Here is a 17,935-nt window from a genome sequence, read left to right on the forward strand (position 1 = left end):
TTTTCGTCGCAACGACCTCAACAAATCTAGTTACCCCATAATCTTATTTTTAATTTTCATCCAATTTGACACATCTATAGATTTTTTATATATGACAAACTCATCAATATATTTATTTTATATTACACTAGTTTTATATATCACAAATTCGTAAACATATTTATTTTACATCTTTTGTTCCCATCATTTGATTGAATAATTACTTTTGATATCGGTATCAATGTTTTATATCATTGAAATTCGTATTTTTTTCTCTTTTAGTTACTATACTAAATACTGATATCATAACAAAACAAATAGATACCGATTAAAACCGAATTTTCACCTTAAAACACAACAACTCTAGCCAATAATAATTGGCATGGGTGTATCTTATTAAATCATGATTATCAACTTATAATTTTCGATAAGAATGATTACAATTATTACTTATGATAAGATCAAACATTAAAAATTTAAAAATAATAATATAAAAATATAAAAAATAAAGCATCCAAATAAAAAAAATTCCATATCCACCTGGTATATACTAACTCGCCCACAGTTTCCCCAATTTCCACCTTCTTTCTCCCATCGGTTTCTCCAACCATAATCCCTCAAAACCCACTCAACCGCTTGATGAATCATCTCCTGTATCATCTTCTTAATCCACCCAATCCCTTTATTCTGATTCACACAGATCCCAGTCTTGAATTTCACTCAAATTTCTGATCTGGGTATCTCTCAAATTGATTTAATTTGCTAAAAAAACAATTCATTTGGTTCTTTCATATGTTTTGATTGGTGGGTCTTGAATCTTTCAAGAAAAAGATCATTAATTTGCAAGAATTTGTTATTAAATTTCTCAAGGGTTTGGTTGTTATGGTGGCTATAAAGATTGGGATGCTTCACTATGTGTTGGACCATGTATATGGTGCTTTTATGCACAGAACAAAGTTAAGCCCACCCTTTTTTTCTAGAGGGTGGGGTGGGTCAAAACTTGATCTTTTGGAGAATATGATTAAGCAGATTTTTCCAGCAGCAGCTGAAGGGCAGAATTGGCCTCCAAGATTGATTCAACCCATGTGGAAAACAGTTTGGGAAACTAAAAATGCTTCCTTGAAAGAAGGGATTTTTAGGACTCCTTGTGATGAACAGATTATTAATGCATTGCCTCCTGAAAGTCATATTGCAAGAGTTGCTTTTCTTGCCCCTAAGTTTGTGCCTCCACATAAGATGGCTTGTGTTGTTCATCTTGCAGGTATGACCAATTTTTTTTTTTTTTTTTTTTTTTTTTTTTTTTTTTTTTTTTGGTTTTTGGTTTTATTGTGGTTGTGTTGCTAGTGAGTTTAGTGATAGTGGAAGTGCATAGGTGTGTTGCTTTATGATTTTGTAGTCATTGATCCTGGTGGTAGAAGTGGAAGCTTCAAAAGAATATAATGGAGGATAGTTATATCACTCAATTTGAACGAATTCGTGTGTTTTTGTATATTGAATGGAAGATCAACTTTGCGAATTTAACGAAGGATAGTTAGTATGTAGCTGCATCTAGATATGTCATCGTCATCATACTCAGTAAATCCCATCAATAGCAAAGCTAAGGTAGGGTCTGAGGAGGGTAGATGTAGACAGCCTTACCTCTACCCGTAGGAATAGAGAGGCTGCTTCTAGTGAGACCCCTGGCTCGATTGTAGTTTTGTATCAAGCCTTGGACCTAAGACACATAACACTCAAACAATCGAGACAAAGACTGATTGGTGCATGTACGATTGTACCCCCGTCTCTGTGTCTTTCAGCTATCAATGTCACCACATGATTCATGATTAACCATTCGCCGCTTTTAACGTTATTTTCACGAAATTAGTAAAATACCGTTAAAGTTGGTACCATTTCACTTTTGCTCCCCGAGCGCTCACACATATATACATTATATGTGCACACCGCAAGCGGGGTAATGCATCTAGATATGTGATACTAAAAAATATACATAATGGGGAAAGAGAACTTTTCTTGTCAAGATTGTTGCCACAAATGATGATGCCATTAGCATTGTTAAAGCTGTTTTAAAATTGCCATTTTAAGCAATCGCCACCGTTGAAAACCAAGCTCGAATGAATCAGTCAGAATTAAGTGTGTTTGGTTTACTAGAAGGGCAAGTCTGAATCAGGCAGCAAGCCTCGTACCCATTAAGTTTGAAAATGATGTTGAATGAAAATTTTACTCCTTTTTCCTTCACCTCTGTTCATAACCCTCGCCCGATCACTCGCGCACCACCTCCTTGACCCACCACTACATCAGTGTACTTGTACTGGTTCAACACTTACTGGTTCAGAGTCTCTTACTGGCTCAGCACTTAATGGTGCAGAGGTTGCCAAACAGCCCCTAAGTCTATACAGGTTACTGGCTAGAAACCTTTTTTTTTAAAAGCATAAATGGACTTATGTGGCTTAAAAAACTACTAATCGACATGGTTTTAAAAAACGTTTGAGGCGTGTGCCTCGAGGCGAAACGGACAAAAAACGAGTCTGAGGCGCGCCTCATGGTGTTTTTAATGTATATGCGCCTCAGGGGATTTTGATAGTTGTTTTTGACTTTTTGTGTCAATTTCAAGCATTTCATGTCTTTTTTAAGTGTGTTTTTGATGATTTTGATGAATCTGATGATGAAATTAGTTAGTACGTATTATTATTTTTATAATATATATAATTTTATATTTATTTATTAATACCGCCTCGGCCTTACGCCTCGTTTCGCCTCGAGGCTTACGCCTCGTGAGGAAGGGAAAACGCCTCGAAACTCATTTCCGTTTCTTTAAACCTTGATTCCTGTTGGTAAATAAAGTGCTGGTTGACTTTCGTTCAAATTGTCATACTATATCTTAGCAGACAGACACCATTTATTAATTTTTTAAATTAAATGTTTCGGATTGCCAATTATTTTTGTTGATTGTGAAACCATGATTGTATTTCAGGTACGGGGGACCATAGTTTTGAGCGAAGGTTGCGTCTTGGTGGGCCACTTTTGAAGGAAAATATAGCAACCATGGTTCTTGAGAGGTAATAATCAAACCCATAATTGATTCGACTGCTCATATATTAGTATCCTTAACTCTTCGTAAAAAACCATGCAGCCCGTTTTATGGACAAAGACGCCCATTTCTGCAAAGCGGGTCAAAACTGTTATGTGTGAGTGATCTGCTTTTATTAGGAAGAACTACGATTGAAGAAGCGCGCAGTCTTCTTCATTGGTTAGATACTGAAGCGGGTTACGGGAAAATGGGCGTTTGTGGTCTAAGCATGGGTATCTTTTCAACTCTATGTCAACACTTTCATGAGAATTACTCAAAACTTTGAGTGAATTTCAAGTTTTGTCCTTTATCTTTAGGCCACTTTGCAAGTTTTGTCCTTTATGTTTAAATTTGACGAGTTTTGTCCTTTATGTTTAAAAATCAAGCACGTTTTGTCCTTTATGCTTGATTTTTAAGGACAAAACGTGCTTGATTTTTTAAACATAAAGGACAAAACGTGTTCGATTTTTAAACATAAAGGGTGAAACGTGCTTGATCTTTAAACATAAAGGACAAAACTCGTCAAATTTAAACATAAAGGACAAAACTTGCAAAGTGGCCTAAAGATAAAGGACAAAACTTGAAATTCACTCCAAAACTTTTATGTGTTCTGTATATGTGAAACCTTGATACATTCGTACTAAAAGAGCCTCACTATTTTATATGATTTTGAAAATGAGGTACGGTGGCCTAACACGTAACCTCCGTTTGCAAAGATATAGAGTTTCTTGAAAGTAGAGCGTGCAAACGTACCTTTTTCTTTTAATCATAGATACAAGTTATACACTGATTTTAAGTCTTTTCGCTGTCCTATAGAAGGAAAAGCATAAAGAGTAAATTACGTTTTCGGCCCCTGTGGTTATATCACTTTTACTATATTATCCCAAAATAAGAATTTTTAACAAATCTGCCCCCATGGTCTCTATAACTAACCATTTTGGCCCCTAAGTCTAACCACTTTGGCCCTCATGGTTTTTATAACTAACCATTTTGGCCCCCCATCATCTGTAGACTTAGGGGCCAAAATGGTTAGTTATAGAGACCATGGGGCAGATTTGTTAAAAATTCTTATTTTGAGCTAATATAGTAAAAGTGATATAACCACAGGGGCCAAAAACGTAATTTACTCTATTGGATATTATAGTCATAGGTGCCTATTTTGACCCATCTACTTAATAAATGTGTCGTTACGGGTGTATTTTATCTATTACTGGTCAAACATGTGAAAAAGGGTTAAAACGTGCCAAACAACAGTTAAAGTGTATTTCTAATGCATACACCTCCTAGTTATGAGACTTGACTCTTATCGAAATATTATTTTTATGCAATCTATTTGGCACATAATTATTTATAAAAAGTTCAAAACTTTTTACATAATATTTTAAATTTGGATTTCATTTTTGTTGTTTAGGTGGAGTACACGCAGCGATGGTTGGATCATTACACCCGACACCCATCGCTACACTCCCGTTTTTATCTCCACACTCTGCTGTCGTAGCATTTTGTGAGGGTGTATTGAAGCACGCCACCGCATGGGACGCCCTACGACAAGATCTTTCTACCGCCATGACACTCCACGAAGTACAAGAGCACATGCGACACGTGTTGTCTCTCACCGATGTCACGCGCTTTCCCATCCCCAAAAACCCCAATGCCTGTATTCTCGTTGCCGCTACTGTAAGTTATTTACCTCTTCTTTCATAAAATAGATGATTCTTTTGGTGAATTTATGTATAAATATATATTTGAGTTAATTACTGTTTTCGTCCTTGTGCTTTGTCAAAAATCACTATTTCAGCCCATTAGTTTAAAAATTGCGATTTCAGTCCCTATGGTTTCACTTTCGTAACCATTTTAGTCCACATTGTAACCATTTCAGTCCCTATACTTAAACAGAATAATGGATTGAAATGGTTATGAAAGTGAAACCACGGGGACTGAAATGGTTACGAAAGTGAAACCATAGGTACTGAAATCGCAATTTTTAAACTAATGGACTGAAATAGTAATTTTTGACAAACCACAGGGACGAAAGCAATAATTAAGTCTATATATTTTTTCGTGTGTTTTTATTAGGATGATGGATACATTCCTAAGCATTCGGTTTTGGAGGTCCAAAGAGCTTGGCCTGGATCAGAAGTGAGATGGGTGACGGGTGGACACGTGTCTTCGTTTATTCTTCACAACGGTGAGTTTCGTAGAGCGATTATGGATGGATTAAATCGGTTAAAGTGGAAGGAGCCCCCTAACTAATTTATGATTGTTGGCATAATCATAACAAAAAACAAAGAGAAGATGCTACTAACTAACCCTTGTGAACTGTAAAGTTGATACAGGAGGCTGTACATTCTTTATTTTTTTTTAATTATTTTTTGTATGATTTATTTATTTAATCATTTTTATGTATTTTCTCGAAGAACCATGCCACCGTCGTCATATCATTGTTTGTTTAACAATGTTATATTGCTCCCTTATGGCGCGCACGCGTACACACACGCGCGTATCATTGTACTTTGATATAAGTTAGAGTTAATTACTGTTTTCGTCCCTGTGGTTTGTCAAAAATCACTATTTCAGTCCATTAGTTTAAAAATTGCGATTTCAGTAATTAACAGTAATTAACTCTATAAGTTATGTAGACTTAGGTTTTCAATTCCTAGGGCTAGCGAAAAGTGAAAACCGGGTCTGTCTAACCAGGTACACCTGGTCCGGTTATTGGTCTTGGATATTGAAAAAAAGCACTCTTCTGGCCTGATCCGAAACTGGACATGAGGGCTGGAGTCTGGACCAGACCAGTATATGTTGGATTTGGGTTATATACTTGTATGCATTCTAATCTGTATATCGACAGATATATGAGTCAACGTATATCGATCAGTCTAGGTTTTGACCAGACTAATCGGATCGAACGTGGCTGGTTCTAGCGCAGTTTTGATTCTGGTTGAAGGTTTTGTCAATCTAGACACCCACCATAGAAATGAGTTAACTTTTAGTACGGTTTCATAATAGGGAGCTCTTCAACATTTCCTTTTAGGGTTTGGCTAAACGTACCCTTTATACTGAAAATACTCATTGTGAGAAAAGGGGTACATTTAGGTTGATCCGGTAAAAAACCATCCCTTCTCCCTTTATTGTTTAGGTCGGTCTAAACAACCGAAAAATTTACAAATAAAAAGATATAAAAAAGCACAAAAAGATATAAAAAGCACAAAGAGTTAAATGTTGTTTTAGTCACTGTGGTTTGGATCATTTTGCCAGTTTAGCCTAAAGGTTTCATTTTTCACCTGTGGGTCCAAAAAGGTTTTACTGTTGCCATTTTAGTCCACTGGGTTCACTTCTTCCGTTTTTCTGTTAACGAGAAGGGTAATTCGATTATTTTATATGTAATTCTGTTAACTAGAAGGGCAATTCGGCCATATAAATGACTGAATTGGTCTTCTCGTTAACAGAAAAATAGATGGAGTTAACCCAGTAGACTAGACTAAAATGGCAATGGTGAAACCTTTCTGGACCCACAGGCGAAAAATGAAACATTTGGACAAAACTGACAAAATGGTCAAAATCACAGGGACTAAAATGACATTTAACTCAAGCGCAAATTATAAGAATAGAAGATCTTAGTACATTAATCATTAAAAAAATACACAAATACTAAATCAATCATTTATCAACCTAAATATCAAAGGGGAGAAATGCATGCTTTCTTATATTATTCAAGAAAAGAAAAGCATGATATATTTTATAAAACTATAACTAAAAAAAGTACACAAAACTACAAGGTTCATACAACATGGTTTCACAATATAAAAACATTGTTTGTTTGAATACCGTTACATGACATAGTTGATCTACATAGCTCTTTACACTTTTGATCATCTATAAATACTAATAGGATTCATTTACCTCCCATATCATCCAAGTATGAAGACCTCTTTCTTTTTCTTCGCCGTCATCGTTGTCGTTCTATGTTCGACACTTCCTCTTTCTCTAACCCAACGTTGCAACGTAAAAGACCAAATTACCCTCCTCAGAATAAAAAATTCCCTCGGTAACCCAACCGTGTTGGCCTCTTGGACCAGTAACTCCGACTGCTGTAACTGGCGTTATGTAGAATGTGACCTGTACAACGACCGTATCAAATCCCTGACGGTCTACTCCGGCAGCATATCCGCCACAATCCCCGACACTCTAGGCAATCTCCCTTACCTCGAAACACTCATCCTCCGTAAAATCACCAACCTCACCGGCCAAATACCCGCCACAATCACCAAACTCACCCGCCTCAAAACACTTACCATCAGCTGGACCAATCTCTCGGGTCCCATCCCTTCTTTTCTTAGCCAACTCAAGACCTTAACCACACTCGATTTGTCATACAATAATTTCAACGGCTCCATCCCGCCAGAGCTCGCTACGCTTCCAAATCTCGAAAGCCTTCACCTCGACCGGAATGAATTAACTGGGCCCATTCCTGACTCGTTTGGGAACTTCACAGGAAAAGTACCGGCTATATATCTGTCTCATAACCTGCTGAGCGGAACTGTTCCTAGATCACTCGCTCAGGTTAAGAGACCGTTCATTTTTTCAATCTTAAAAAATTTTAAATATAAGAAAACGATACAAATGCAATATTTATTCATCTCTCCTGGTTAATGTTAATCTAAATGCGTCCCCCCCCCCCCCCCACACACACACACACTAAATATACCCAACCATTGGGTGTCAGCCCAATGGCCACCAGCCCGCATTCTAACCCGGAGGTGGCGGGTTCGAGTCTTGCTCGTTCCCAATGCCCCTACGGTAGCGGATTTACCCCTAGACTCAGGCTTGCTGGGTGGCGGTCTGCGAGGTGGGATCACCTCGGCGGTTGGGAGGACCGTGGAATATCCCCCCCCCCCCCCCCACACACACACACACACTAAATATACCCCTCTTGTGAGAGAAAAAGTACCGGTCCCACATGGGACCCACCAGTAAGTATGTGAGAGGAGGGGGTGTATTTAGTAGCACCCAGTTTGATGTACGCATAACTGTGCAGGTAAACTTTACGTGGATAGACTTGTCGAGAAACAAGCTGCAGGGAGACTTATCAGTGTTTTTTGGTACCAACAAGACCATTGCAACAGCTGACTTTTCGAGAAACATGTTCGAGTTTAACATGTCAACGATGACTGAGTTTCCGGCTAGCTTGTCGGTGTTGGACTTGAACCACAACAGCATATATGGGAGTTTGCCAGAGACGTTGACAGGGCTAAAATTGGAGGCGTTAAACGTGAGTTATAATAGACTGTGTGGTGAAATTCCGACGGGTGGGAGGTTGCAGAACTACGATAACACGGCTTATTTTCATAACAGATGCTTGTGTGGGTTTCCATTGGCAGCATGCTTTTAGAATCAACAACACTTTCAAGCTTTAAATGTACTTGTTTTTAATTTCCACAATTTCTTTTGTATGTTTAGTTTGTTTTACAAGTTGATCAATAGAGTAAAAGTTCAGGTACTGATACATTACAAAAGAATATAACTTTGGTGTTAGAGTTAAATGCCGTTTTAGTCCCTGTGGTTTAGGCCATTTTGCTAGTTTAGTCCAAAGGTTTCATTTTTCGCCTGTGGGTCCAAAAAGGTTTAATCGTTGTCATTTTAGTCCACTGGGTTAACTTCATCCATTTTTTTCCGTTAACGAGAAGGGAAATTCGGACATTTTATATGTAATTCTGTTAACTAGAAGGGCAATTCGGCTCATATAAAATGACTGAATTGCCTTTCTTGTTAACTGAAAAAATGGATGAAGTTAACCCAGTGGACTAAAATGGCAACGGTGAAATGTTTTTGGACCCACAGGCGAAAAATGAAACCTTTGGACTAAACTGATAAAATGGCCCAAACCACAACGACTAAAATGACATTTAACTCTTGGTGTTAAATTTTATTGTATTACAAACCCATTTTATTATCAGCGAACTGCATTTTTTTCATACATATAAATCTACAAAAAGTAAACGAATATATCAATAATGCGGACTAATAAATTGCCATATAACTTTTTACTATATAGTCAGGTTTATTTTCGCTCAAACTTGTTGAGGTTTTGGTACCTTCTGATGTTCATGCACAATCAATGTTCGGTTCAGTGGCGGAACTAGAAGAAATATTCAGGGGTATCCCAATTTTTTTACGATACATTTATAGAACGGAAATTTTTTTAGCTACATTACGAGGCAGGCCGATCCTGAAAATTCAAGTGCCCTGGGCGAGCCAAAAAAAGGCCTTTAGGTCTTACCGAATTAAATTTTATAAACTAGTTTTTTTTTTTTAAGTTAGAGTAAAATGCACGGATAGTCCCTGTGGTTTTGCAAAATAACACCTATAGTCCCCAACTTTTGGAAATTACACCGGTGCTCCCTGTGGTTTGATAGATTGTTACTCGGATAGTCCCTAGAATGGATGACGGTTAGTTTTCCCTGTTAAGTGGATGTGAAATGACAAATTTACCATTCATCTTCTTCACTCTATAAAAACAAAACAACTCCACCTTAACCCCACCCACCCCCACCTTTAATGGTGGTGGAAACAGAAAGATTAACAAAATCCAAACATGAATTCATGTTAGTTTTGTTATATACTATCCATTATGTACCTCAAAGATGGCATCCGGAGAAGATGAAAGGACTTGACACTCTAAATCTTTAATGGCAATATCTTTGGTCCCTTTGTATGTTACAACAGTGATCGTCTTTGACCACATTGAAAACTCGGTTTCCCACAAGGAAAGAGCAGTGGAAGAAGCTATTATTAGAATAGGCTTATGTCATCCAGCAATGATGATACAAAAGAGACCACCTTAGCTAGCCGGTCCTGCAACATTTATGTAATCGCTTGTTTGCGAAAAAACGATAATAATGAATGAATAATCCAAGAATTTCACCTGCCCATCAAAGAAAACAGTGTTTTGACCTCTGTTCTGAAATAACGAAGCTTGTTAACATAAGGAAGAACGTGATTAATGGTGGGGGGAGACGGAGAGAAAGGCGGGGGTGGGCGGGGTTGTTTTGTTTTATAGAGTGGAGAAGATGAAGGGTAAATTTGTCATTTCACATCCATTTAACGGAGAAAACTAACCATCATCCACTCCAGGGACTATCCGAGTAACAAACTGTCAAACCACAGGGAGCACCGGTGTAATTTCCAAAAGTTGGGGACTATAGATGTTATTTTGCAAAACCACGGGGACTATCCGTGCATTTTACTCTTTAAGTTATTAGTATTTAGATTAACGAATCAATATTGAGCATATCACATTTGTGCTAGGCTTTATGAATTAATATTGGCAATTAATTTGGGCTTAATATCAGTTTCTAAAAAATTTTTTTGAGGGGTGTCCTAGTAGCGGTTGAGGGGTATCCTTAGTATAAAAATCGGAAAAAATTTTTTTTTTTTACACTACCGCTTAAAAGTTGAGCCGTAGCCCGGGCTACACCTACGACTATACTAAGTCCGCCCCTGGTTCGGTTCCACGTCAAATGTTTATAAATTATAATGATTTTTTTAGATGTTATCTCACGGTCAGCCACCTGGCACGAGTAAAAATTACTCCGAGTCAACCAACTAAAATAAAACACTACCATAGTTCTGTTTAAAAAAAGACTAAAATGATCGCATGAATGTAATTTTACACCAGGGGCAAAATCGTAATTTGACAGGGAAAAAACGATGACAAAACTGTAAATTTGAACTGAGGCCAAAATTGTAATTTGGCTTGGAGAGTTGGAGGGAAAAAAACAAAACTAATGGCAAAACTATAAATTTAAGCGGAGCAAAATCGTAATTTGGCTGGACCAATGAGGAAGTGCCAGACAGCTGCCTGACACTATTCCCCTCAAGTGGTGAAGCTTGAGATTTCCGACGGGGGGGTCAAAAACGTATATACCAAAAAATTTCTATAGAACCGAGGGGTCGAAAACGTATATACCAAAAAATTTCTATACAAAAGCTACATACATAACACTACTGAGCGAAAAGTTCTAGGGGTCGGGACAAATTATAGCTTTGCCCCCAGTTTAAAATTACAGTCTTCTCATCATTTTAGGTTTTTTTACAAACAAAACTATGATAGTATTTTGTTTTAATTGGTAGAACCGCAACGCGAACGAGGCATAAAGTAGCTTGCAAACAATATGACGATATAATTCATGATTTCTTAATTCTTTGTGTACAGTGAACTAGCGTACATGCAATGCGGCCTACACAGTTTTGGTCCTTTCGTGTAGATAGGGACCGTCCCCCAAGTCCCAACCCAACCCAACTAAACTGCGTGTTATACTCTAAATTATCGATGCCGTAGCCCATTTGTAGAAAGATGACGGGCTGGGCCCACCAATTCCTCTAGGGAGTCTAGGAGAGCTTTGGGCTTGAATGTTAAAACAATTAGAGTTAACTTCCGTTTTGTTTCATGTGGTTTGGTCGTTTTAACGGTTTTGCCCCAATTCTTTAAAAAGAGTCATTTTACTCTCTGATGTTTCGGTTTTGTCGTCAGTTTGCTCCCCGTATTAATAACTTATTTATATTGAATTTACTTAGTTTAAACTTTAAACTTAACGTAAAATAGTAATATTAAAAAAGGTTAAATTTACTTAGCTATAATCGTGTTAAACTTATTGTGTTGTGTAACATGCTTATTAAACATGTTCGTATCAGTCTCTTAAAAATCGACGTGTTTAGTTAAGCGTGTCGGGTTCAGTAGTCGTGTTAGGCGTATCATGTCATCGGTGACCAGTTTAACATAACACGACACGTTTTTTTCAGCTCTACATGTATTAAGGGTGTAAGAGTGTAGATTGATTTGGCCGGTACTCATACGTTTTGACTTGTTCTGAATACTCACTTTTTTTAAAACGATAAGTTTTAACACGAACCCATTTTCCTCAGGACCCGTTACCCAACCTGACTCGGATCTGTCCGTTTTGCCAATTTACATATGTTAAATAACTTGATATACATACCAAATTATAAAGTGAAGATGCTGCTGGCTGGCTGCCCATACCTACCGGTATTGACTCTGTGAGAGCCTCCAACAAGAGCACTCACCAAGAATAAAGGTGAAAGTTGAGTTTATCTGAAGAATATATGCAATGGAATTTTCTGTAGCATATATAAAGGGAGAGAATAAAGATATGATAAAAGCATCTTTCTACATACCACTCCTTTTGCTTTTCTTCATTTTATAATTATAATTATACATGTATTATGACCAAAGAGACAAGGTTTCATCTGAACAGAATCCATCTAGTACACCCTAATCATACACTTACTTATAACTTCAAAAAGCTTATCTTTGTCACTTGTCACATTTTTAATGTAAAAAAATTATTGTTTTTATTATCTTTTTATTATCATTATCATCATACTCAGTAAATCCCACCAATAACAAAGCTAAGGTAGGGAGGGTAAGATGTAAACAGCCTTACCTCTACCCCGTAGGAATAGAGAGGCTGCTTCCAGTATAAAAAATTATTGTTTGTCACTCAAATTACAAGGTATCTATCATCTATGGATATGTTGGTAATGCAAAAGAAATTCTTAACTGTAAACTGTATCACTTATAATGTTGATGTAAGCTTTCAAACTCATCAAGATTATTCTCGATCACAATCGCGATCAGTGGCGGAGCTTACCAAAAGTTTCGAGGGGGCGTAAAGTAATGGAACCCAAAAAAAATAAAATTGTATCGTTATGTTTCAGGTCGGGTCGGCTATTCGATTCAGGTCAGATCAAATAATAATAGTTTCAAATAAAACTAAAAAAAATCATTCATTTAAATGACCTGTTGTTGCACATAGAAAAACTAAATATTGTATAACAAACAGAAGACCTATATATATATATATATATATATATATATATATATATATGATGATACGAGATAAATGGAACCTCCACGAAGAATTACAACTCAGCCCGGCGACCTTTAAGATTTTTGAATTCATCAATTATGTCTTTCGAATCAAACTTATCAGCAATGTCTTTTTCTATGTCAATCATCAAGCTATTTGTGAGATATTAATTTTATTGTGTGGTCGGTAATCTAGGGTTAAACAAATAAAATAAGAGTTAAAATATATTTACCAAACTACCCATTATTTAGGATAAATAATCGGGAGGCGATCCTATATAATTTTAAAATTTTCGGACGAAAAATCGAACTATATACACTTCTAACCGAAACATTGGGGTGGGCGGGTGCATCCCCGAGCACCCATTATCCTTCGCCACTGATCGCGATATGTCTTCTGATGTGCTCTAAACTATACATATTAACTTTCACATAAAAACATAAAAAAACAAGGTTATCAGCAATAAACAAGGTTATATGTTAAGCAAATGTGTTCAATAAACCGTCTTGTTACGCACACGATTTGGACCGTTTTTTATAGACTTTTTATATCAATGATTATACAACAAAAGCCAGAGACTAAACATGAAGAAAGGTATCAATTTATATAATGTGGCTTGTAAAAAAAGCAACTTTAAGTAGGTTCTCCTTCCACTATATTTTTTATGGTTTCATTGCAAAAAAGGCAAATATTCACAATGAAAAGCTATAAAAATTGGGCTCACATTAAATGTTTCAGTTTCCATAAACAAAAAAGAAACAGAAAATACCATAAAACTTGAATTTTTGCAGCTCAAGTTCAGTAAATAAAAAAATAGGTACTCATCTTTACATAAATTCTGGTTAAAAATCTATTATGTTTATATATTATAACTAGCTTTGTTGGTTTTTGTACAGGATGAGTAAACCAGCAGCAGCAGCGAATCCAGATGACTATAAAATCAAGGACACGAAGCCACAGCTCGGTGAGAGGTGGCCACATGGCGGCATACGAGGTGGCGGAGGCTGGATAAGCAGTGACAGGGTAACAAGCACTTATGATCTTGTGGAACAAATGTACTATCTTTACGTTCGGGTTGTGAAGGCGCGAGATCTTCCCATTAACCCGATAACAGCAAGCTGTGACCCGTATGTTGAAGTAAAACTCGGGAATTATAAGGGAAAAACACAGCATTTCGAGAAAAGAACTTACGCGGAATGGAAACAAGTATTCGCGTTTTCAAAGGACAAGATTCAATCTACGGTTCTTGAAGTTTATGTTAAAGATAAGGATATGATCTCGAGAGATGATTATTTAGGGAAGGTGGTGTTTGACATGAATGAAGTCCCGACCCGGGTCCCGCCTGACAGCCCGTTAGCGCCTCAATGGTACAGATTAGAGGACCGAAAGGGGGACAAAAAGTCCAGAGGCGAGATAATGCTTGCGGTTTGGATGGGAACACAGGCCGACGAGGCGTTTTCTGAAGCGTGGCATTCAGATGCTGCTACGGTTCATGGAGAGGGTGTTTATAGTGTGAGATCAAAGGTGTATGTTTCACCTAAACTTTGGTACCTTCGGGTTAACGTGATCGAAGCACACGACGTAGAAAGTGAAGATAAATCCCAACCTCCTCAAGTTTTCGTAAAAGCTCAACTCGGTAATCAAATTCTCAAAACCAAATTATCCGCAACGAAAACAACTAACCCGTTATGGAATGAAGATTTGGTGTTTGTAGCAGCCGAGCCTTTCGAAGAGTCACTAGTGCTTACACTTGAGAACAAAGCCGGTTCAAAAGAGGAGACTGTGGGTCGAATCGTTCTGCCACTTAACGCGTTTGAGAAACGCTTAGACCATCGGCCCGTTCATTCGCGTTGGTTTAATCTCGAACAGTTCGGGTTTGGTATGCTAGAAGGAGAAAGAAGAATGCAGCTTAAATTTTCAACCCGGATTCATCTCCGGGCTTCACTTGATGGCGGTTACCATGTACTAGATGAATCCACTATGTACATTAGCGACCAACGCCCCACAGCGCGTCAACTATGGAAAAAAGCGATTGGGATTCTCGAAATCGGAATCTTAAGCGCGCAGGGACTCCAAGGAATGAAAACGAAAGACGGGAAGAAAACCACCGATGCATATTGTGTGGCTAAATACGGTCTAAAATGGGTTAGAACCCGAACTATACTCGATAACTTTAATCCTAAATGGAATGAGCAGTACACATGGGAAGTATACGACCCGTGTACGGTTGTCACTTTAGGAGTGTTCGATAACGCCCATTTAGGTGGTGAACAAGGGGCGACAGCAAAGGACGCGAGGATTGGTAAGATAAGAATTCGGTTATCCACATTAGAAACGGATCGAATCTACACGCATTCGTACCCGCTTCTAGTTCTACAACCATCCGGATTAAAGAAAACCGGCGAGCTACAACTAGCTTTTCGCTTCACTTGCTTATCTCTATCAAACATGATCTACCTCTACAGCCAGCCCTTACTACCCAAAATGCATTACCAACACCCTCTAACCATACACCAACTCGACAGCCTTCGATACCAAGCCATGAACATCGTTGCAGTGCGGCTGGGCCGCGCAGAACCGCCACTTAGAAAAGAAGTCGTCGAATACATGCTAGACGTCGATTCTCACATGTGGAGCATGAGAAGAAGCAAAGCAAACTTCTTCCGAATCGTTTCTGTCTTCTCGGGTGTATTATCAATGAGCAAATGGCTTGGAGATGTTAGCAACTGGAAAAACCCGATCACTACGATCTTAGTTCACATACTCTTCTTCATACTAGTTTGTTTTCCAGAACTTATCCTCCCAACAATCTTTCTCTACATGTTTTTAATCGGTATCTGGAACTTCAGATCGCGCCCACGACACCCTCCACACATGGATACTAAACTCTCCTGGGCCGAAGCAGTACAACCAGACGAACTAGACGAAGAATTCGACACTTTCCCATCGTCTAAAACCCAGGATGTAACGAAAATGAGATATGATCGCCTTCGCAGCGTTGCAGGGCGGATACAAACAGTCGTTGGGGACATTGCAACACAAGGGGAAAGGTTTCAGGCTCTTTTGAGCTGGAGGGATCCTAGAGCAACATGTTTGTTTGTGGTGTTCTGTTTGATTGTGGCGGTTGCTTTGTATGTGACACCGTTTAGGATTGTTGTTTTGGTCGCGGGTTTGTTTGTGTTAAGGCATCCGAGGTTTCGGAGCAAGATGCCTTCAGTTCCAAGTAATTTCTTCAGGAGATTACCAGCTAGAGCTGATAGCATGCTTTGAGAAACAAGAGTGTTTGATTGTTTTTATTTGTTTTTTTTTTTATCATTTGTGTTTTAGTTTCTGTTTTACTTGAATGTTTTGAGTTTATATACTTTACAATAAAACAGTTTCTTGTTATAATGATATCATGATTGTTCAGGATTAGTAGAGATAAAGCTGATAAATAGTAATTAGTTCGCTATGATTTACTCAACTGTGGGGCGTTTTTCTAAAATAGGTGTAGTGGGGATGTGGGCATTGTGGTGTAATAGAATTAAATAAATGAAAAACCATAAAAAATTGTTTTTGGACAAGTAAAGCTTGGAAACTGGTGATTGGGCAAAAGATTTGAAGCTGGGCGTGGAATAGTGGACGCCCCAACCAGTTTTTCGCAAAAAAACGCCCACCGGGGCCGAGGCGGGGGGCGTGATTCGGGCGTGCTTGGGCTTAAAAACGCCCAAATGGCAACGAGTACGGGTGGTCTAATAAAGTAATAGACCTTAGAGAGGATGACCGTTTGTTTTTGACGTTAAACTTTAGAATTACATCTATACTCCCTTTGGTTTACTCAACTGTAACACCAATAGAGTAATAGACCTTTGAGCGGATGACCATTACTTTTTGACGTTAAACTTTAGAAAATGACCAAAATACCCCTATTTTATGTCCATATTTCACTTTTAGTCCACACTTTTCAAAAATTACATCTATACTCCCTTTGGTTTACTCAACTGTAACACTAATAGAGTAATACACCTTAGAGCGGATGCCCATTCGTTTTTTACGTTAAACTTTAGAAAATGACCAAAATACCCCTATTTTATGTCCATATTTCACTTTTAGTCCACACTTTTCAAAAATTACATCTATACTCCCTTTGGTTTACTCAACTGTAACACTAATAGAGTAATAGACCTTAGAGCAGATGACCGTTCGTTTTGACATTAAACTTTAGAAAATGACCAAAATACCCCTGTATTATTAAACAAACAAAATATACTAAATAACAAAAACCTACTCTTGACCAGAACTTCAGCGACCAATATTGCCGTCGGGAAAACGAAATATCCGGCCAGTGGCCACCATGCCGGAATCTTGCAACCCTTTATCATTTCCACCAAGAATAAAAAAGAACAATGATTCAAGAATCCAGTTACATAGTTGCATTTAGAAATTATGTGTGATGAATTGTGTCACTATAGCAACATTAAACAGAACCCATCTTCGTTGGCACAACAAAAACACAAAAATCAGATTTTTCTCAAACTTTTCTGAATCAACGATTCAACGCCATTGTTTCCCGGTGCAACAAAGGTTATCGATTGGTACTGGGAATATGGATTGCTTCGGGGGATTTCAATGAAGTGCTGAGAGCCTGATGAAAGACTGAACTCGGTATTACTGGCATTTTACCGGTGCCAGTATCGAATTTCTCGTGTAAAATTATTTTTGGTATCGATTGGTACCCACTTGGCCACTTTTTAGCGATTTCGGTACTGAAATTGGTATGGTACTGATAGGCTATGATTGGTCCTGAAATAGGTTACTTGAAGAGGAAAAACATTGACTTTCAACAAAGTCTGTGTTTTCAACAACAACAATTGTCTTACAAAAGGGGTTACTTCGTTTTGAACATCATTGTGTGATGTCTCAACATCGTCTAAGGATTCCCTAATCACATTGGAATGACCGATTTCAACATAGAGGTCAATAAGCTTATACCCTTTACTGGCTAGATCACACAAATGTC

At 37.9% G+C, this 17,935-nt stretch overlaps 3 protein-coding genes across 3 annotated transcripts; all 3 read left to right on the plus strand.

Annotated features, from left to right (window-relative positions):
• Window positions 1–511: 511 nt before the first annotated feature.
• LOC110939874 (protein ABHD18) lies at window positions 512–5,517 on the plus strand. Its single transcript, XM_022181456.2, has 5 exons — window positions 512–1,240; window positions 2,951–3,035; window positions 3,110–3,279; window positions 4,458–4,723; window positions 5,123–5,517. Exons 1-5 carry the CDS (start codon window positions 862–864, stop codon window positions 5,297–5,299), a joined length of 1,077 nt encoding a protein of 358 aa, XP_022037148.1. The 5' UTR covers window positions 512–861; the 3' UTR covers window positions 5,300–5,517.
• Window positions 5,518–6,944: 1,427 nt separating this feature from the next.
• On the plus strand, window positions 6,945–8,552 carry LOC110938515 (polygalacturonase inhibitor). The gene is made up of 2 exons (XM_022180799.2): window positions 6,945–7,609; window positions 8,085–8,552. The coding sequence occupies exons 1-2, from the start codon at window positions 6,968–6,970 to the stop codon at window positions 8,436–8,438; spliced, it is 996 nt and encodes a 331-aa protein (XP_022036491.1). The 5' UTR covers window positions 6,945–6,967; the 3' UTR covers window positions 8,439–8,552.
• A 5,075-nt stretch (window positions 8,553–13,627) lies between these two features.
• On the plus strand, window positions 13,628–16,329 carry LOC110939876 (FT-interacting protein 1). Its single transcript, XM_022181457.2, has 2 exons — window positions 13,628–13,753; window positions 13,833–16,329. The coding sequence occupies exon 2, from the start codon at window positions 13,834–13,836 to the stop codon at window positions 16,204–16,206; it is 2,373 nt and encodes a 790-aa protein (XP_022037149.1). The 5' UTR covers window positions 13,628–13,753; window position 13,833; the 3' UTR covers window positions 16,207–16,329.
• Window positions 16,330–17,935: the final 1,606 nt, after the last annotated feature.

This window comes from Helianthus annuus, chromosome 5 (genome assembly GCF_002127325.2).
Source record: "Helianthus annuus cultivar XRQ/B chromosome 5, HanXRQr2.0-SUNRISE, whole genome shotgun sequence".
NCBI lineage: Eukaryota > Viridiplantae > Streptophyta > Magnoliopsida > Asterales > Asteraceae > Helianthus > Helianthus annuus.